Source organism: Bos grunniens, chromosome 11, assembly GCF_055505025.1.
Source record: "Bos grunniens cultivar Pamir isolate PY7600 chromosome 11, Bosgru_T2T1.0, whole genome shotgun sequence".
Taxonomy (NCBI): domain Eukaryota; kingdom Metazoa; phylum Chordata; class Mammalia; order Artiodactyla; family Bovidae; genus Bos; species Bos grunniens.
In genome coordinates, this window is record NC_141175.1 from 85,995,403 (window position 1) to 86,016,909 (window position 21,507).

The following is a 21,507-nucleotide window of genomic DNA, read 5'->3' on the forward strand; positions in this document are numbered from 1 at the left end:
GCTACAGTCCATGGGGTCGCAGAAAGAAGGACACCACTGAGAACTAAGCACGATGGCTCTCTGAAGGTGTGTCTCTCCTGCCTCTGGTATGTTTCACCCACCTGCGCCCTGAAGAGATCCCTTCCGTGATAAACCTACCTTACTTTCCTCACATACTCCTACTATTTAAATTTCCTTTGATTTCCTCCTCACTACCTGTTTTTCTTTACACAAGTCACTGTTTTCTGATCTAAGTTCATTTGATTTGCAAAGAAGATATAAATTGCCAATCCACTCAGAGAGAGAGCTGAAAACCTTGCCAGCACATCCAGCTGCAGTACCTGCGCATCCCTGACTCTTGATAGAGACTCTTAGCTCCCAGTCTGCAGTTTTGGCCTCAGCACGAAGCATCTGGCTCACCTGTGTGACCTGTTCCGTCCACTGTTTGCCTTTCTGCCCTTTTAGCTGGTGGAGCACATAGGAGACACATTGATCTGGTGCCCCGGGTATATAGTTAATGTGTAATGTGTTCTCTTTCCCCACACTGTTGAGCAGCAGGCACATAGTCACAGGGTGATACTTTTTGTTCTGGGTTATTTTTTTTTTTTTTTTTGGTTGGTTGGTTTTTTGTTTTGTTTTCTTTTCTTTTCTTTTTCTTTTTTTGATCAAGCCATGCTTACAGATAAGAGAGAGTATACTGTACAAGTCACGGTACTTTAAGCCTCTCTACCGGGCCTGCAAAATATTTGTTGAGTTTCTACAATATACAAAATACTGCATATCTTTCTGAGTAAATGGTGTCTAGGGTTTGGAAAGTTAATTCGTCTACTGTAGTGGGAAAACAACAGGAAGATGACTCAAAAGTAGGAGTGATGAGATGTCCTGGTTTATAGCTTCTGTCCCAGTGTTCCATGTGGTTAGCATCCCTTTTTGTCTGGCTAGCATTTTCTTTCAAAAGTGTGGTAGTTCACGTGTGAAATTATACAGTCACTTACCTATAGGCAGAGTGACCACGTGTGCCGATTTGCCTGGGACAGTCCTGGTTTATACTCGTTACCCTGGTTGGGTGATAAATTATGTAGTTACTTTAGTGATATTATCTTACTTAATCGGGGTTTTTCCTTTGATTTGCGACATTGTGAAATGCTTGTGAAAGGCAGCCTTGTGAAATGCTTCAGTCTGGGAATTGAATTTAACTCATTAAACATCTCAGCATAAGAGAGAACAAGAAAATCAAAGAAGAGAGCTGAAAATGTGATAAATTTAGACACAGACTAACCATAAGGATTCCTAGAATATGCAGTTATTTCAGATTCCAGGGTTGAGATCTAGTCTTTCTGAGCACAACACTAAAATCCAAGCCGGATTTCAATGCAGCCATTTACATTAAATCTATGACAGTATATAAGCTAAATGGGTATAGATGATTTTTATAGTCTTTTACTCAATAATTCCATTACCATTCTATATTCAGATCATCTTACAACTTGTATACTTAGAATTTCCACTAAATTCATAAAGCATTTTTAATTTTAGTGCTTATATTTTAAGTTGTACTTTGCTATCTCCAGAGAGATTCAAGCAGCTTAGTTACCCTTTACTATGGGGTATGTTAAATAAATTCTTTCTTCCAGCTTTAAGATTCTTTGGTACTTACTAAGAGTAGTTCCTCTTTTGAGTAACTGTAATAATTTCTCGGCAAGAAATGCAAAGAGAAAGATGAGCAAAGCCTTTGGCTCTTAAAATTGTAAGGGGTCTGGGAGAAACTATTACAAGAAGTGAATCACCAACTTTTGTATTTCAATTCCTTTGCAGCAATTAAAACATCCAAATCTTGTGAACCTCATTGAGGTGTTCAGGAGAAAGAGGAAAATGCATTTAGTCTTTGAATACTGTGATCACACACTTTTAAATGAGCTGGAAAGAAACCCAAACGGGTAAGTAATCTAGAAAACTGAAGTTCTGCTGGCTAGTTCCAGGTTCATTATATGTGGGATTCAGTTTAGTTCAGTTCAGTCGCTCAGTCGTGTCCAACTCTTTGCGACCCCATGGACTGCAGCACACCAGGCCTCCCTATCCATCATCAACTCCGGAAGCTTACTCAAGCTTATGTTCACTGAGCCAGTGATGCCATCCGACCATCTCATCCTCCATCATCCCCTTCTCTTCCCTCCCTCAATCTTTCCCAGCATCAGAGTCTTTTCAAATGAGTCAGTTCTTCACATCAGGTGGCCAAAGTATTGGAGTTTCAGCTTCAGCATCAGTTCTTCCAATGAATAATCAAGATTGATTTCCTTTAGGATTGACTGGTTGGATTTCCTTGCAGTCCAAGGGACTCTAAAGAGTCTTCTCCAACACCACAGTTAAAAAGTATCAATTCTTTGGCACTCAGCTTTCTTTATAGTCCAACTCTCACATCCATACATGACTACTGGAAAAACCATAGCTTTGACTAGGCAGACCTTTGTTGGTGAAGTAATATCTCTGCTTTTTAATTTGTTGTCTAGGTTGGTCATAGCTTTTCTTCCAAGGAGCAAGTGTCTTTTAATTTCATGGCCACAGTCACCATCTGCAGTGATTTTGGAGCTCAAAATAAAGTCTGTCATTGTTTCCATTGTTTCCCCATCTATTTCCCATGAAGTGACGGGACCAGATGCCATGATCTTAGTTTTTTGAATGTTGAGTTTTAAGTTGGGTTTTTCACTCTTTTCTTTCACCTTCATCAAGAGGCTCTTTAGTTCCTCTTCGCTTTCTGCCATTAGGGTGGTGTCATCTGCATATCTGAGGTTATTGATATTTCTCCCAGCAGTCTTGATTCCAGGTTGAGCTTTATCCAGCCCATCATTTTGATGGTGTCCTCTGCATGTAAGTTAAATAAGCAGGGTGACAATATACAGCCTTGATGTACTCCTTTCCTGGTTTTGAACCAGTCCATTGCTCCATGTCCAATTCTAACTATTGCTTCTTGACCTGCATACAGATTTCTCAGCAGGCAGGTCAGGTGGTCTGGTATTCCCATCTCTTTCAGAATTTTCCACAGTTTATTGTGATCCACACAATCAAAGGCTTTGACATAGTCAATAAAGCAGAAGTAGATGTTTTTCTGTAACTCTCCTGCTTTTTTGATGATCCAACAGATGTTGGCAGTTTCTGGTTCCTCTGCCTTTTCTAAATCCAGCTTGAACGGCTGGAAGTTCACGGTTCACATACTGTTGAAGCCTGGCTTGGAGAACTTTGAGCATTACTTTACTAGCGTGTGAGATGAATGCAATTGTGCGGTAGTTTGAACATTCTTTGGCATTGCCTTCCTTTGGGATTGGAATGAAAACTGACCTTTTCTAGTCCTGTGGCCACTGCTGAGTTTTCCAAATATGCTGGCATATTGAGTGCAGCACTTTCACAGCATTATCTTTCAGGATTTGAAATAGCTCAGCTGGAATTCCATCGCCTCCACTAGCTTTGTTCATAGTGATGCTTCCTAAGGCCCACTTGACTTCACATCCCAGGATGTCTAACTCTAGGTGAGTGATCACACCATTGTGATTATGTGGGTCATTAAGACCTTTTTTGTATAGTTCTTCTGTGTATTCTTGTCACTTCTTCTTAATATCTTATGCATCTATTAGGTCCATACCATTTCTGTCCTTTATTATGCCTATCTTTGCATGAAATATTCCCTTGGTATCTCTAATTTTCTTGAAGAGATCTCTAGTCTTTTCCATTCTATTGTTTTCTTCTATTTCTTTGCATTGATCACTGAGTGATTTTTATCTCTCCTTGCTATTCTTTGGCACTCTGTACTCACATGGGTATATCTTTCCTTTTCTCCTTTGCCTTTCACTTCTCTTCTTTTCTCAGCTATTTGTAAGGCCTCCTCAGACAACCATTTTGCTTTTTTGCATTTCTTTTTCTTGGGGATGGTCTTGATTACTGCCTCCTGTACAGTGTCACAAACCTCCATCCATAGTTCTTCAGGCACTCTATCAGATCTAATCTCTTGACTCTATTTGTCACTTCCACTGTATAATCATAAGAGATTTCATTTAGGTTATATCTGAATGGTCGAGTGGTTTTCCCTATGTTTTTCTTTTCTTTTTTTTTTTTTATAGTGAAAACTTTTATATTTGGAATTAGCCAGCTGGACTCAGTTTAGATGATGCCAATTTTGTTGGCAACATCCAAAGCATCATAGTCAGGAGCCAGTCGAACATATGCCTTCTTCTCTCCATCAGGCCTGATCAGAGTATTGACCTTAGCCACGTCAATGTCATAGAGCTTCTTCACAGCCTGTTTAATTTGGTGCTTGTTGGCCTTGACATCCACAATGAATACCAGTGTGTTGTTGTCTTCTATTTTCTTCATGGCTGACTCGGTGGTGAGGGGGAATTTGATGATGGCATAGTGGTCAAGTTTGTTTCTCCTAGGGGCGCTCTTCCGAGGATATTTGGGCTGCCTCCTGAGCCGCAGTGTTTTGGGCTGCCGGAAGGTGGGCAATGTCCAGATCTTCTTTTTTTTGTGGCTGTGGACACCTTTCAACACTGCTTTCTTGGCCTTCAAAGCCTTTGCTTTGGCTTCAGCTTTAGGAGGAGCAGGGGCTTCCTTCTTCGCCTTCGGCGCCATCTTCATGAAAAGCTTCCCTATGTTTTTCAATATAAGTCTGAATTTGGCAATAAGAAATTCATGATCTGAGCCACAGTCAGCTCCTGGTCTTGTTTTTGTTGACTGTGTAGAGCTTCTCCATCTTTGGCTGCAAAGAATATAATCAGTCTGATTTCGGTGTTGACCATCTGGTGATGTAGAGTCTTCTCTTGTGTTATTGGGAGAGGGTGTTTGCTATGACCACTGCATTCTCTTGGCAAAACTCAATTAGCCTTTGCCGTGCTTCATTCTGTACTCCAAGGCCAAATTTCCTATTACTCCAGGTAGCTCTTGACTTCCTACTTTTGAATTCCAGTCCCCTATAATGAAAAGGACACCTTTTTTGGGTGTTAGTTCTAAAAGGTCTTGTAGGTCTTCATAGAACCGTTCAACTTCAGCTTCCTCAGCATTACTGGTTGGGGCATAGACTTGGATTACTGTGATAGTGAATGGTTTGCTTTGGAAACGAACAGAGATCATTGTGTCATTTTTGAGATTGCATCCAAGTACTGCATTTCAGACTCTTTTGATGACTATGATGGCTACTCCATTTCTTTTAAGAGATTCTTGCCCACAGTAGTATATATAATGGTCATCTGAGTTAAATTCACCCATTCCAGTCCATTTTAGTTCGCTGATTCCTAAAATCTCGATGTTCACTCTTGCCATCTCCTATTTGACCACTTCCAATTTGCCTTGATTCATGGACCTAACATTCCAGGTTCCTATGCAATATTGCTCTTTATAGCATCAGACTTTACTTCCATCACCAGTCACATCCACAACCGGGTGTTGCTTTTGCTTTGGCTCCATCTCTTCATTCTTTCTGAAATTATTTCTCCACTGATCTCCAGTAGCATATTGGGCACCTACCAGCCCTAGGAATTCATCTTTCATTGTCCTATCTTTTTGCCTTTTCATACTGTTCATGGGGTTCTAAAGGCAAGAATATTGAAGTGTGGGATTAACGATGGCAAATTTCAGATCTGAGCCCCCTTCTGCCTGTTTGCATCTGCTGGCTCTTTCTCTCCAATCTCAGGATGTGCTCAAAGGGCAAATGAATATTAACCAAAGGTAATGTTAACTTAGAGGAATAATGTATAGTATTTAATAGACAAATCTACTGCAAATACAAATTACAATGTATTTCAAAGCTATATGTATTTCAGAGTGATTCAAAGTTATATGTTAGATTGTCCGAATTCAAGGAATGAACCATAGTTCTTTCATATAATTCACTAAAGTTAAAGGAGAAAAAATACATGTTTGATAAAATTTGGAAAGTCAGTTGATAAATTCAACATCTTCTCCTGATTATTTGGTGGGAAAAAAACCTTAGCAAACTAGAACTAAAATACTTTTTATACACACAAACACACACACACACACATACAGACATACAACTTCTCCAAATTGACTGCAAATTTTATATTCAATGATAAAGCACTAGAGAAACCATCATTAAAGTGAGAAATAAAACATGAGAACTCTAGCCAGCATAATGTACTAAGAAAAACAAATAGGATTTAAAACTTCGGAAAACAAGATAAAATTTCCATTATTTGCATGATATTATTGTAGTCTAACAGAATTACCTAGAGTTACTAAAACAAATGGAATTCAGTTTTCATATATATATATACATATATATACATATATCTGTGTGTATGTGTATATATATATATGTACATATATATGTTTGTATGTATAGCACTCTAAATTCTGTACACAAAAAGTAATAACTTTTGTATCAATCAGTACTGTAGAAAATCTAATGGAAAAGGATCCCATTCAAATGTCAACAATAAAAGTGTTTAGGAATAAAGATACAAAAGATGTTAAAACTTTGCCTAAAAACAATTACAAAACTGAGATACACAAAGGATTTTATTTAAATGAACATATATTTCTGGATGGAAGTATTCATTATTATATTTTGGCTTCCTTCCTGATTTATATATTGCACAAAAATCTAATCAGAATGCCAATGGTTCTTTTTTTTCCTTTGTGAATTTATTTATTTTTCAATTGAACAATAATTGCTTTATAGAATTTTGTTATTTTCTGTCAAACTTCAACATGAATCAGCCATAGTTGAGAAAGTTCAACTAAACCAAGAAATTTTTTAAAGAAGAAGAAATGCAACTTCAACTGCCAAATAATGTCATATTAGTTTTAGAGAGTCCCTTTGACAAAAAGTATGTAAACAAAACTAAAAAAGAAGTGGCAAATTGGGTGAATCTTTGCCAAATGAAGAATTAATATCATTTCATACATACATGTGTAGATTTTGCAAATCAAATTTTTTAAAAGATTCAGTTCAGTTCAGTTCAGTCACTCAGTCGTGTCTGACTCTTTGCGACCCCATGAATCGCAGCACGCCAGGCCTCCCTGTCCATCACCAACTCCCAGAGTCCACCCAAACCCACGTCCATCGAGTCAGTGATGCCGTCCAACCATCTCATCCTCTGTCATCCCCTTCTCCTCCTGCCCCCAATCCCTCCCAGCATCAGAGTCTTTTCCAATGAGTCAACTCTTCGCATGAGGTGGCCAAAGTATTGGAGTTTCAGCTTCAACATCAGTCCTTCCAAAGAACATCCAGGACTGATCTCCTTTAGAATGGACTGGTTGGATCTCCTTGCAGTCCAAGGGACTCTAAAGAGTCTTCTCCAACACTACAGTTCAAACCATCAATTATTCTGCGCTCAGCTTTCTTTATAGTCCAACTCTCACATCTATACATGACCACTGGAAAAACCATAGCCTTGACTAGATGGACTTTTGTTGGCAAAGTAATATCTCTGCTTTTTAATATGCTGTCTAGGTTGGGCATAACTTTCCTTCCAAGGAGTAAGCGTCTTTTAATTTCATGGCTGCAATCACCATCTTCAGTGATTTGGGAGCCCAGAAAAATAAAGTCTGACACTGTTTCCACTGTTTCCCCATCTATTTCCCATGAAGTGATGGGACTGGATGCCATGATCTTCGTTGTCTGAATGTTGAGCTTTAAGCCAACTTTTTCACTCTCCACTTTCACTTTCATCAAGAGGCTTTTTAGTTCCTCTTCACTTTCTGCCATAAGGGTGGTGTCATCTGCATGTCTGAGGTTATTGATATTTCCCCCAGCAATCTTTATTCCAGCCTGTGCTTCTTCCAGCCCAGCGTTTCTCTTGATGTACTCTCAATATAAGTTAAATAAGCAAGGTGACAATATACAGCCTTGACCTACTCTTTTCCCAATTTTGAACCAGTCTGTTGTTCCATGTCCAGTTCTAACTGTTGCTTCTTGACCTGCATACAGATTTCTCTGTATGGAAATCTCTGTAGGAGGCAGATAAGGTGGTCAGGTAGTCCCATCTCTTTAAGAATTTTCCACAGTTTGTTGTGATCCACACAGTCAAAGGCTTTAGTGTAGTTAATGAAGCAGGGTAGATGTTTTTCTGGAATTCCCTTGCTTTTCCTATGATTTAGTAGATGTTGGCAATTTGATCTCTGGTTCCTCTGCCTTTTCTAAATCCAGCTGGTACATCTGGAAGTTCTTGGTTTATGTACTGTTGAAACCTAGCTTGAAGTATATTTTAGCATTATATTGCTAGCATGTTTAATGAGTTCAGTTGTGCGGTAGTTTGAACATTCTTTGGCATTGCCCTTCTTTGGGATTAGAAAGAAAACTGACCTTTTCCAGTCCTGTGGCCACTGCTGAGTTGTTCAAATTTGCTGGCATACTGAGTGCAGCACTTTCACAGCATCATCTTTTAGGATTTGAAATAGCTCAACTGGAATTCCCTCACCTCCACTAGCTTTGTTTGTCATAATGCTTTTAAGGCCCACTTGACTTCACTCCAGGATATCTGGCTCTAGGTGAATGACCACACCATCATGGTTATCTGGGTCATTAAGACCTTGTTTTTATAGTCCTTCTGTGTATTCTTACCACCTCTTCTTAATATCTTCTGCTTCTGTTAGGTCCATACCGTTTCTGTCTGTTATTGTGCCCATCTTTGCATGAAATGTTCCCTTGGCATCTCTAATTTTCTAATTTTACTTTTAAAATAGAAATTAATTTTAGAGACTTCCCTGGTGGTCCTGTGGTTAAGACCCTGTATTTCCAGTGCAGAGGGTGTGGGTTCCATCCCTGGTTGGGGAACTAAGATCCCACATGCCTCAAGGCATAACCAAAAAAAATTTTTCTTAATAATTTAAAAAACGGTTAAAGGAATGAATTAAAGGAATGAATTAATTCATATTTCAACTTTACTTTGAGCTAAATAGGGTTTTGTATGTTGGCTTTAGAGGACAGATTTGTTGTTTAATTTAAATATAAATTAATTTATAAATTAACATACATTTTCATAAAGTTAGACATGGATGCTTAATATCATGCATTGTTCAAGGCCCTGAAAATAAAACCTATAATACATTCAATCCATGTACCAGTTTAATTGAACTGAACATCTCTTTCTTCCTTCTGTGAAAGGAAGGAAGTCTACTGCCTGTAGGACTTAGCTTATGCTTTTCCTCCTAACTTTGTGTCCTCTTTGCCTATCTGTATCATTATCTCTAGAATGTGAAATCCTAGACATTCTGACTATCTGTGAGATTCCTTTTTCTGAATGGTATTGCTTCCCTCCTTTGAATATCCGTGAAATTTTGTTTTCATCCCTGTTACGGTACTTGGCACTTACTACCTTACAGGTGTTTAAGTGCATACTCTCTCTTCCTTTGAGTGCAGAACTCATATCTAATTCATCCTAATAGCCTCCTTAGTGTGGAGCATGCTTTGATTCACTCATTCACTTCAGAAATATTTTACTGAACACTTCTGCTAGTGCAGAGGCTAGAAAGATATAATGGCACAATCCTGTGCTCAAGAAGCTTAAAATCTAATGAAGAAACCGATACTCAAAGTAGCCATTACAAATGACAGTGAAAATTGAGTTACCAACAATGCTTCGGATACAGAAGAACAGCTCCAGTCTCTGTTGGTCCCGGGGAATCAGGGAAGTTTCTGCGGAGAAGGACACATTTGGGCTGAGACTTTGAAAAGGGGAAGAACTGGCTGGGTGGGCGATCTTGGTGGAATGCACAGATCAAGAAAGAACAAGGCATAGTTGAGTAACTCATTTGTCTTGTATGTATTTAGCAACCACAGAGATCTCTGAACTCCACTGCTTTCCTTTGGAAAGTATATTTGGTGTGTTTAGTGTGAGCAGGGCATGGTAACCCACTCCAGTACTCTTGCCTGGAGAATCCCCATGGACAGAGGAGCCTGGTGGGCTACATACAGTTCATGGGGTCGCAAAGAGTCAGACACAACTGAACGACTAAGCACAGCACAGTGTGTTTTACTAGTGTATTTAGCAGTGCCAGGGTATACAGCGTGCTTTGGGTCAGCCCTAAGACTTGGATCTACATGAAGGAATGCAGATAGGAACAATGCAGGCCCACCACTCTTTCTATGAAATGCTGGCTACTTCCAGAGAACTATGATTAATTTAAAATATTTGTCTGCTTTCACTCCCTTCCCAAAATCTTCAACATCCCAAAGAGTATAAACCCAATGAATAGCAACCAGAGGTAAACAACTAAACAGCATACATACCAAGCCTATGGGACCATTGTTTGTTCAGTAGCTAAGTTGAATCCAACTGTTTGCAACCCCGTGGACAGCAGCACGCCAGGCTTCACTGTCCCGGAGCTTGCGCAAACTCTAATAGTCAGTGATGCCATCCAACCGTCTCATCCTCTGTCGCCCCCTTCTCCTCTTGCCCTTAATCTTTCCCAGCATCAGGGTCTTTTTCAGTGAGTCGGCTGTTCATATCAGGTGGCCAAAGTATTGGAGCTTCAGCTTCATTGTTTACCAGGGTAAATTCACAGTTCGAAGAAATAACTGGTGTATAGATATAAGATGATCAAGGTAATGGATGTTGGGGATGAGCTGTGAGATGGTGAGATTGTCTAGAGACTTGAGGACTAAATTATATCACAAAGAAGAGCTAATTCAACACTGAAGTAAGATGGTGAAAATGTACTGCTTCCCCTGCCAAATGAAAGCAACTGGTTTCCTCTACTTTTTTAATAGAGGGAAAAGCATTTGTTAGATCAATAGCTGCAGAGTAAGCCCTGAGACTGTGTTTGATTTGCTGCAGTTAAGAAACTGCATGTACCAACACAATATTGTAAAGCAATTATCCTCCAACTAAAAATAAATAAATTAGAAAAAAAGGGGGTAGGAGGGAGGTTCAAGAGGGAGGGGACATACATATACCTATGGCTGATTCAAGTTGATATATGGAAGAAACTACATGTATGTAAAGCAACTGCAACTGGTGTCATCTGATTAAATTTGAAATAATACATTCCCATTCTCTAAAATCCTTCTCTGTTCAAAATAGGTCCAGGAGGTAAGTTAATTGGTAATGTGATAGAAATTACCACCTACCAACAGGAAAGATTCCCTTCACTGTCATTGCACTATACATAGTAGAACAGTCCTACCATCAAGAAATTTAAAATCTAATGAAGAATTATATATATAAGGGAACAATTAATTATAAATGGTCTTTTAAAACTACTGCTCTCCACTTCTGGCTGGCAACAGCACAGCATGTACGTCTGTAAATCAGGTTTCAATTTATTTTTTTTAAATTCGTCTTTACCTAGGTGTGATGGACATATAAAAGAATTAATTTCCTTCTCAGCAAACTGATCATAGGTAATTTCCTGTAAAGCTATGGGTGTGGGTTGGTGGAGGGGTGGGAGTGAATCATGAGCACTGAGAAGTGCTTTAGCCAGAAGAGCAGCAGCATGTCCCACATGCTGAAGCAGGGAGAGTCTTCCTTTGAAATGACATCCTGGTTTCCTAGGAATGATGGGGTCCCTGGGTGACAGAGGCCAGGAAGGAGTACTGCATTACAGGAAGAAGTTCCTGTAATAGACAACAGAGCCAGCGTGGTGATCAGAATGATTTGATCTGACCATGGGTTCTCCCACACAAGATAGATGGGCAGGTCTCTAAAGTTCTTTTCTACGTAAACTAGAGGCTTGGCTTCAGCCACCGTAATAGCCCCAGGTGGCGCTAGTGGTAAAGTGAAGTGAAAGTGAAAGTCACTCAGTCGTGTCTGACTCTTTGCGATCCCATGGACTGTAGCTTGCAAGGCTCCTCTGTCCATGGGATTTCCCAAGCAAGTATACTGGAGTGGGTAGCCATTCTCTTCTCCAAGGGATCTTCCCAACCCAGGGATCGAACCCAGGTCTCCTTCATTGCAGGCAGGTTCTTTACCAGCTGAGCCACAAGGGAAGCCCCAGTGGTAAAGAACCCGCCTCCCAATGCAGGAGATGCAAGAGATGCAGGTTTGATCCCTGGGTCAGGAAGATTCCCCTGGAGAAGGAAATGGCAACCCACTCCAGTATTCTTGCCTGGAGAATCCCATGGACAGAGGAGCTTGGTGGGCTATGGTTCATAGGGTTGCAAAGAGTTGGACACTACTGAAGTGACTTAGTGTATGAGCACATCATAATAGCCAAGACCCAGGGCCTCGTGAAGGAGGCAGCTATCCTTGGGGAATAGCCCTGCATTGACATCATGTGTGTGTACTTAATTCTTCCTCTTAGCCTATCCCCGGAGAAGGCAATGGCACCCCACTCCAGTACTCTTGCCTGGAAAATCCCATGGACGGAGGAGCCTGGTAGGCTGCAGTCCATGGGGTTGCTAAGAGTCGGGCAAGACTGAGTGACTTCACTTTCACTTTTCACTTTCATGCATTGGAGAAGGAAATGGCAACCCACTCCAGTGTTCTTGCCTGGAGAATCCCAGGGACGGGGAAGCCTGGTGGGCTGCCGTCTATGGGATCTCACAGAGTCGGACACGACTGAAGCGACTTAGCAGCAGCAGCAGCAGCCTCTTCCCGAATGGCCTGTGACCAAATATTTACCAGGATAGTTGTGTACTGGGAAAAGAGAGCTACCCAATCTCTCAGGAATCTCTGAATCATGCTCTGAAGTAAAGCCAATCACCAGTAACTTTGAAAGTTACTGTGGTTCAGCAGTTTTGTGGGGATGGGAAGCTTATTGAGAGTCCCCAGCGAAATTTAACCTGAATCCATCCCATGGTAGTCCTGTCAGGTCCATGAATCCATCCTGGGGGTGTTTCCCCATTTCCGAACTGGATAGTGGAAATAGATACACTGCTGCTGCTGCTAAGTCGCTTCAGTCATGTCCGACTCTGTGCGACCCCATAGACAGCAGCCCACCAGGCTCCCCCGTCCCTGGGATTCTCCAGGCAAGAACACTGGAGTGGGTTGCCATTTCCTTCTCCAATGCATGAAAGTGAAAAGTGAAAGTGAAGTCACTCAGTCTTGCCCGACTCTTAGCAACCCCATGGACTGCAGCCTACCAGGCTCCTCCGTCCATGGGATTTTCCAGGCAAGAGTACTTGAGTGGGGTGCCACTGCCTTCTCGGATAGATACACTAGAAAATGGAAGAAGAACCAGTAGGTTCTGAGCCAAGGAATGAAGGCAGTTGTGGTAGGAGGAGCCTAGTAGAAGTGTCTGGCACCAAATAGAAAACTGAAAGCAATACTGCAGATTTGGGGACAAACACAGGCTTCCCTGATAGCTCAGTTGGTAAAGAATCTGCCTGCAGTGCAGGAGACCCCAGTTCGATTCCTTGGTCAGGAAGATCTGCTGGAGAAAGGATAGGCTACCCACTCCAGTATTCTTGGACTTCCCTTGTAGCTCAGCTGGCAAAGAATCTGCCTGTAATGCTGGAGACCTGGGTTCAATCCCTGGGTTGGGAAGACCCCTGGAAAAGGGAAAGGCTACCCACTCCAGTATTCTGGCCTGGAGAATTCCATGGAAGAGTAGGACATGACTTTCACTTTTCATAGATTACTGCTACCATTAATACTTTGAAGTGACATAGCTGGGAAGTAGATGAGCATGTTGCATGTGATAAATCCTCTCCAACACTCCTATCTCCCCAAAACTTTGGATTTCTTCCTCTTCATTTTACTAATGAACTTCCAGCATTGCAATTTCATTTGGCACAGGCACCCATCTAACCCAGATTCTGATCAACCAATTCAGCAATCACCTTCTCTCACTCCTGGCTGCTCCAAGCAGTTTATTGAGCCAGGCTCCATAGGAAGCGTGCCCATAACTGTTTATAATCAGCCGAGTGTAACATCGTGTTTCCTCCTTTCTGGTCCGACACTAGGAAATCCATTTCCACGTACATTCTCCAGTATAGATTGGCAACTTTTTATAGTTCTCTTTGCTGTGCAAATCTTCTTTTCTTCTCTTTGACTTTGTAGTAGGCCCTTTGGAACATGCTGAGATCTGACTTTAGTCAAAGTTTGGAGACATTGACGGGTGGCAGGGAAAGGAGCCTTGAGGAGAATTGACAGCACCCATGTTTTACAGCTGCCTCGAGTGAGATCGTGAGGGGCCCTCCACAAGGCAAGACCAGTCTCCATACAAGTTTGAGGGCTACTTCATGTAAGAAGAGACGTTTGGGACTTCCCTAGAGGTCCAGTGGTTTAGACTCCACGCTTCCACTGCAAGAGGTTTGATCCCTAGTCAGAGAACTAAGAGCCCACATGCCATGAGGTGTGGCCAAAAAGTAAATAAGTAAAAAAGAAGGGATATTTGGCAGGAGGTTGGGATGCTCTTAGTTCCGTGAATACTCCCAAGTGTCGCATTTAATTTCTCAAAGTGTATGTCTCAGTTAATTAACTGAGAAATTAATTAACTTCACATAAATTCAATTTGTTTTGTCATTTAGGACCCAGCAGGACTATTCTCAGTGTCCGATTTTTCAGTCACTTCTGGGATAATCCCAGTGGTCAGTGGAGCAAGTCTTAAAAACACAAGAAATAAGGGCAAACATTGAAACTTCCGGTCTCCTAACTGTGCCTCGAACCAAAACATCAAAGCCTTACTTAAAGCTATCCTTTTGTTTTCTTCAATTTTTCCAGCGAAGTGAGACACAACCAGCCCAACCTCACTTTTATTACTTTCCTATGTGTTCCGGTTTTGTTTGATCACTTTCAGTCCAGCAAAACCCTGCCCTGAATAGGCACTTTATTACAGATGACCACACGCGATTATGTACTTAATTGGTTCATCACTGGGTATCCATTCACCAGGGTTACAGCCACTGATGGTAATTAGATCCCCCGGCCTTCAGACCCAACCAGTCAGGTAGCCTGCCTTTCCAAGGCCTCGACTTTGCTTCACATGCCCAATTCTGGTGTCCTATTCTGCACTGATCAGGATTCAACAACAGAATTCACTCTAGCTAGTTTAAGCAAAAAGGGATTTATTACAGGGTTTGAGTTTATATAGTCTCTGAGAGTGCCAGTGAAGGAAGCTTAGTTGAGGACCTGTTGGGTACCAGTTACAGTTCGAGGCCCTGGAGCTACAGTAACGGACAAGGTAAAGAAAGCCCTGGCAGAGTTACAAGGCTTTGGAGGAGAATAAAACACACTGAGAAGCTAGAGAATTCCTGGTGAGGGGCATAGGATGAAGAGTAAACACAGAGTTTTGGTGGTCTGTTGAGGGAAGAGCAGACACTAACGGGCCAGAGCGGAGGTCAGTGAGAATGTGGCAGGAGATAAAGGTAGGGGAGAGGGGTGAACAGAAGTGAAATCATTAAGAGGCCGGTAGGCCACAATAAAGGTTGGATTTTATTCTAGGATAACAAGGGTTTACAGAGAAGGGCTTGATTCATCTCGGGCACTGATAATGAAATTGTTTTCCCCATCAAGTTATATATAAAACTAAAAGATAATGAGCTCTGATGTCAGCGCCAGGATTCCCCTGAGTGGCTGAAAGAGCAGCCTCTGGGCAACCCAGTCTGAATTCCCTGACCCTGCCACCCTCCCTAACACCTTTGGTTTTGAAGCAGGATACCATGTTTTTTGTTGTTTTTTTTAAAACAATTAGTTTTGTTGTTGTTGTTCAGTTCTTTGTGACCCCCATGGACTGCAGCAACCAGGTGCCATCCTTTGTCCTTCACCATCTCCCAAAGTTTGCTGACATTCATGCCCATTGAGTCGATGATGCCATCCAACCATCTCATCCTCTGTTGCCCCCTTCTCCTCCTGCCCTCAGTCTTCTCCAGCATCAGGGTTAGTTACTGGCCATGGCTCGCTGCATGTGGGATCTTAGTTCCTTGACCAGGGATGGAACCCATGCCCTTTGCAGTGGAAGCATGCTGGACCGCAGAGAAGTCCCAGGGTGTCTAGTTTTTGCTCTCAGACCTTCACGATTATCAGTTCTTCCATTGTGTGTTTGTCATTCACCCACAGTGTACGAAGCATTGAGTATCAGTTGGTGTCTATAGGTTTTATTTCACAAAATCCTTAGAAAAACTGCTGAGTGTGGCTAAATAATGTTACAGCAGTCTGTGTTTCTGGAATGAGCTCTGTGTGAATCTGTATTCTCTTTGATAACTATCTTGGTAAGATCTGTGGTATTTGTTTGTAGTTGTTATTTTTTATAAATGTTGTTTTGCCTAAAATGGTATCTGCCTTCCTGGAATCTGTGCTAAGGATTCTGTTTTGAACCGAAGCCATGACTCTTCTGTGAAATGCCCTGAAACAGTGCATCAATAGAAAAGTTAGAGGGAATGTAATTGCTGCAATTTATAGAAATGGTTACACAAAATAGACTAAGTACTCTCGAGTACACATTGCCCAGATCCCCAAGTGGAAAATACTCCCCAGTATTTTCCACACAGGAAATCTGCAGAGGCGAGAAGCTCCCAGACTCCCATTTTCCTGGGCTCTTGTTCCTCCCTGGCCCCCTGGTTGTGTGCCTGCCTGCTTACCAGGTGCAAGTGCTGTTGCTGTTCAGTTACTAGGCGTGTCTGACTCTTTGCGACCCCATGGGCTGCAGCACGCCAGGCTTCCCTGTCCTTCACCATCTCCTGGAGTTTGCTCAGATTCATGTCCATTGAGTCAGTGATGCCGTCCAGCCATCTCATCCCCTATGCATCCCCTTTTCCTCTTGCCCTCCATCTTTCCCAGCATCAGGGTCTTTTCCAATGAGTCGGCTCTTCGAATCAGGTGGCCAGAGTATTGGAGCTGCATCTTACCAGGTGTAAGTAACAGTTATAAAAACAACTCTTGCATATGCTTGAGTGTTTACCACCAGCATGAATTCAATGAATTGAAGGTCACTCTTCACGGATGCCTTTTTTCCTGCAAAACCAGGTCTCAGTTCTACCTGAAGTTCATACCTGCAGGATCGAAATATATCATGTGCCTCCCATAGATCCCAGAAATCCCACTTCTAGAACTTACCTTAAAAAGATTATTGCACAACTGCCATAGATAGTTGATAGGATATTCACTGAAGCATTGTTTCTAGAAATGAAACTTGGATCAAACCTAATTGCTTGTCAATGAGGACTTACTAAATTATGATACATCTATATAATGAGATCTTTGGTCACTGAAATAGATGTATACATATTCTGTATATATGTATCTGTACCTCAATGCATACAATGTTTCTGAAAGAGGCAGGGGAATTTGCCAAAGATGAAATGATTGGCTAGGCAGATATGAGAGAATTCTTCATGGATATGCTTTTAACTTTAAAAATATCAAACCTTATGAATGCATTTGTTTAATATTAAAGTTAAAAAGTAAATGCAGAGAGAGGAAGAGAACCAGGGATTCCCAAAGGGACAATCACTGTAAGTTACAGCAATTATTTTGGGCTAGCAAGATTTGAATGAACATGTCTTATTTCTTTACTTTTCTATATTGTTTGAATTTTCATGATAAGCATTAAAAATTTCAAGTTAAAAAGGAAAGTTACATAGCTATAATGAAAAAAGTAGCAAATCAATTTTTGTTAAAACATTTTTTAAAAAGAACATTTCCAAGATTCCCTTTGTACTGCATCCACTGGCTGTGACAAGCCCCACCCATTCCATTTCTATTCCCAGCTCTGCTCCTGAAAACAGATCTTAGGAGTTTTCATTTCCTTTGTTATTTTTTTCCCCAGAGTTGCTGATGGAGTGATCAAAAGTGTGTTATGGCAAACACTCCAAGCTCTCAACTTCTGTCATAAACACAATGTAAGTAACATTCCCTAATGTCTTTGCTAATTTCTTCATGATGACTCTTCTCTCCTAAACGGCTCAGGGGTCTATTTGAAGAGCTAATGGTGGAAGGAGAATAAGAACCAGAGGAGCAAAACAAAAGAAAGTTACGGAATACAAGGAAAAGTAATGCATTATTCATGGCTTTTTTCCAACTTCTATAAGAATCAAATTATTCATTCCTTATGAATTAAAAGTTTGCATGAACTTAAAAGTTTCCTTTTGCCCCAGTACTAATGATTATTTTTAAATAATCAGTACTATGATTATTTTTAAATTGGGTTAAAATAAGTCTTCAGAATATCAGTAGTGTAACCCTCCGTGGCACTTGATTTTCTTTTGTTTTTAACGTCTCTTAAGTCTTTTATACTGTAAAGGTCTCCTTTCCTCTATCTTTTTTTTCTTTTTTCCATCATTAATTTTTCAGAGCCATGGGTGTCAAACTTGAGCATGCATCAGAATCACCTGGAGTTCTTGTCAAGACACATTTTGCTGGGCCCACCTCCAGAATTTCCGATTCCGTAGGTCTGGGATAAAACCTGAGAATTTGCAGTTCTAACAGTTTACCAATTGATACTGAAGCTTCCCAACCTAGAACCATGCTTTGACTTCTCCTGTGTTATAGAAATCCTTTTGGCTGGTTGCTTCCTGTGTGTTTTTTAACTTGCTCTTTTGCCTGTATTTACTGTAAATTGGTGTTTATATCCAGAGGCTTGTCACACTCAGGTTCAGTCTTTTTAGACAGGAAGGCTTCACATACAGTGCTGTACACTTCTTACTGTGTCAGCAACCTGAGGCGTATATAACGTCTGGCCATCTTTCCCACTTTGGATTGTCTTAAAATAGATTAGTAGGTTCAAGAGATGTTCACTCGATCCCCTTCTTTAGCACTTTCGCTGTCAATCTTTTTTTAGTTTTAGCATTTAGAGATCATTATTACCTCTCTCCAGTATTTCATTAAAGTTAAAAGGTGGCAATTTTCTAATTCTAATATTCCTTCTGCATTTATTAATTGGAATTCTATGGAGAAGAATTTACCATGGACCCTGGTTACTGTAAAGTACAGTAAGATAAATATGTGATTATTCCTTTTAGATGTCGGTACTCACAGTGATGAACTGGTGTCTCCAAGAGTGTCTCCCAGCAACCTTGAGGAGTGAAGGATTCGGCGGGGTGTAGGGCATCATCATGATTTTATGTATGTGATGTGCTTCAGTCCTTTGCAATCATTGTTCTCTCTGATGTTCAGGTTGTCCCATCTTAGGCCAGCGGGGGCTTCTTTAAGTAAGCTCTTGGGTGCTTTTGCTAAAATGATAGTTTTTTTAAAAAAATAACCTTTTGAGTTGGTGCCTACATAGAGGCAGTGTTGAGGCAAGGATACAGACTACCATATGGTCAGTTTTGATGCCAAGAGCAGAATATCTATCCTGGTAATCTAGGATTGCTGAAAAGAGTACACAATCGTGCAACTAATTTTCAGTACTTAAGGAAAGCTTCCCTTGGTGTTAAGAAGAAACTCAGTGAAGGGCTTCTCTGGTGGCTAAGTGGTTAAAGAATCTACCTGCCAGAGCAGAAGACATGGGTTCGATCCCTAATCTGCGAAGATCCCACATGCCAAGGAGCAGCTAAGCCCATGTGCCATAACTATTGAGCCTGTGCTCTAGAACCAGGAGCCGCAGCTACTGAGCCCACAAGCCCTGGAACCTGTGCTCCCCATCAGGAGAAGCCACCACAACAAGAAGCCGCACACGGCAGCTGGAGAGCAGGCCCTGCTCACCACAACTAGAGCAAAGCCCAGGAACGAAGACCCAGTACAGCCAAAACTAAATAAAACCATTTTAAAAAAGAAAGTGAGGTTTTTGTTGTTGTTAGAGTAAGTCAGAAGCTTTGACTTTTTATTGATAAAGTATATAGAATATAGAGACATATTGCTCACAAGATACATATTTTTCATGATGCAAATTGTGCTTTCAAATAATTGCTAAAGATGATGCAGAATTGAATCCACATCTTTGTTGCTTTCCACCATGCTCTGAGAGGTATTCAAGTTCACCTAAGTTTGCTGCTGGAGTTTTATGGGTATTTAAAATGATTTTTAAAAAATTTTATTTACCATAACTATTTGTGTATTCAGTTCAGTTCAGTCGTTCAGTCGTGTCCAGCTCTTTGCGACCCCATGAATCGCAGCACGCCAGGCCTCCCTGTCCATCACAAACTCCCGGAGTTCACTCAGACTCACATCCATCAAGTCAGTGATGCCATTCAGCCATCTCATCCTCTGTCGTCCCCTTCTCCTCCTGCCCCCAATCCCTCCCAGCATCAGAGTCTTTTCCAATAAGTCAACTCTTCGCATGAGGTGGCCAAAATACTGGAGTTTCAGCTTTAGCATCATTCCATCCAAAGAAATCCCAGGGCTGATCTCCTTCAGAATGGACTGGTTGGATCTCCTTGCAGTCCAAGGGACTCTCAAGAGTCTTCTCCAACACCACAGTTAAAAAGCATCAATTCTTTGGCGCTCAGCTTTCTTCACAGTCCAACTCTCACATCCATACATGACCACTGGAAAAACCATAGCCTTGACTAGATGGACCTTTGTTGGCAAAGTAATGTCTCTGCTTTTGAATATGCTATCTAGGTTGGTCATAACTTTTCTTCCAAGGAGTAAGCGTCTTTTAATTTCATGGCTCCAGTCACCATCTGCAGTGATTTTGGAGCCCAAAAAAATAAAGTCTGACACTGTTTCCACTGTTTCCCCATCTATTTCCCATGAAGTGATGGGACCAGATGCCATGATCTTTGCTCTATATAATCAGATTATAAGCTTGAATGCAGTCTCTGTGGATGGTTTATCTTTGTATGTATCTCTTTAATGCCTGGTCTGGATCTTTTTATATATGGTGTTCAGGAAACATTTATGGAGTAACTGGATGACTGTATGAATGAATGAGTCCATCAATCAACTTACCTACCTGATTATGACTTACTGTTTAGAGTGAACCCAAATGTGATTGTAGCTCTGTGCAACTGCCACCATTCCTCTGCTTGGAACAACATGTTCTATACCTTAAACCTTAAAATATTGAAAACCTCCCACTTATAACCCGTGACCTTTATTAAAAATGGATAATTTTTCAGACAAACTTTCTTTCTCTGACAAGAAAATTACTTCTGAACTCTGGTTACCCCATTTTTCTTACACTATGGTAAACCTTTGTGTATCTTTTTAAAATAAACCTATTAGTTGAAACATATACAAAGGGAAACAGTCTAAATCATATATAAGCTGTTACAATACTACATCTAAAACCTTTATACCCTCCTTATTTTAAAGGAGCCCTCATGATACTCTCAAATAGGAAAGGCAATCCCACCCATGTTGTTGCTGAAGATTCACAGTGGTGACCATGACTATCTTTTATCTCCAGAGCAGTTATCCCAGCCAAGGTCAAGGTAGTAAGGGATTAAGGCCTTGTTACTCAGAGTGTGGTTGGTGAAGGTCTCCTGAGAGCTCATTAGAAATTCAGACTCTGAGGCTCATTCCAGATCTACTGAGTCAGAATCTGCATATTTAACAAGATCTCCAAGAGATTCGTGTACACATTAAATTTTGAGAAGCACTGGACTTAAGAAAATACCTACTCATTTTGTTCTTTTTTTACCCTATGATATGGCTAGAGTGAGGTAACTGAAGTGACCCTTTAACGTCATTATCAACTCATGAATTTTTATATATTTGATGTATCAATTAGAGAAAAATAATTTCATGTCTGGGA

At 40.9% G+C, this 21,507-nt stretch overlaps 1 protein-coding gene and 1 pseudogene across 3 annotated transcripts in view; one reads left to right on the forward strand and one right to left on the reverse strand.

Annotated features, from left to right (window-relative positions):
• CDKL4 (cyclin dependent kinase like 4) overlaps positions 1-21,507 on the forward strand; it is a 54,332-nt gene that overhangs the window by 15,319 nt on the left and 17,506 nt on the right. For both annotated transcript variants that reach the window (XM_086327351.1, XM_086327350.1), the window contains exons 3-4: positions 1,795-1,916; positions 17,638-17,710. In XM_086327351.1, coding sequence (XP_086183477.1) covers positions 1,795-1,916; positions 17,638-17,710 — 195 coding nt within the window. The remainder of the gene's footprint in view (positions 1-1,794; positions 1,917-17,637; positions 17,711-21,507) is intronic.
• LOC147363467 (large ribosomal subunit protein uL23 pseudogene) lies at positions 4,061-7,741 on the reverse strand (annotated as a pseudogene). The gene has a single exon (XR_015137178.1). The product of XR_015137178.1 is annotated as a large ribosomal subunit protein uL23 pseudogene (transcript).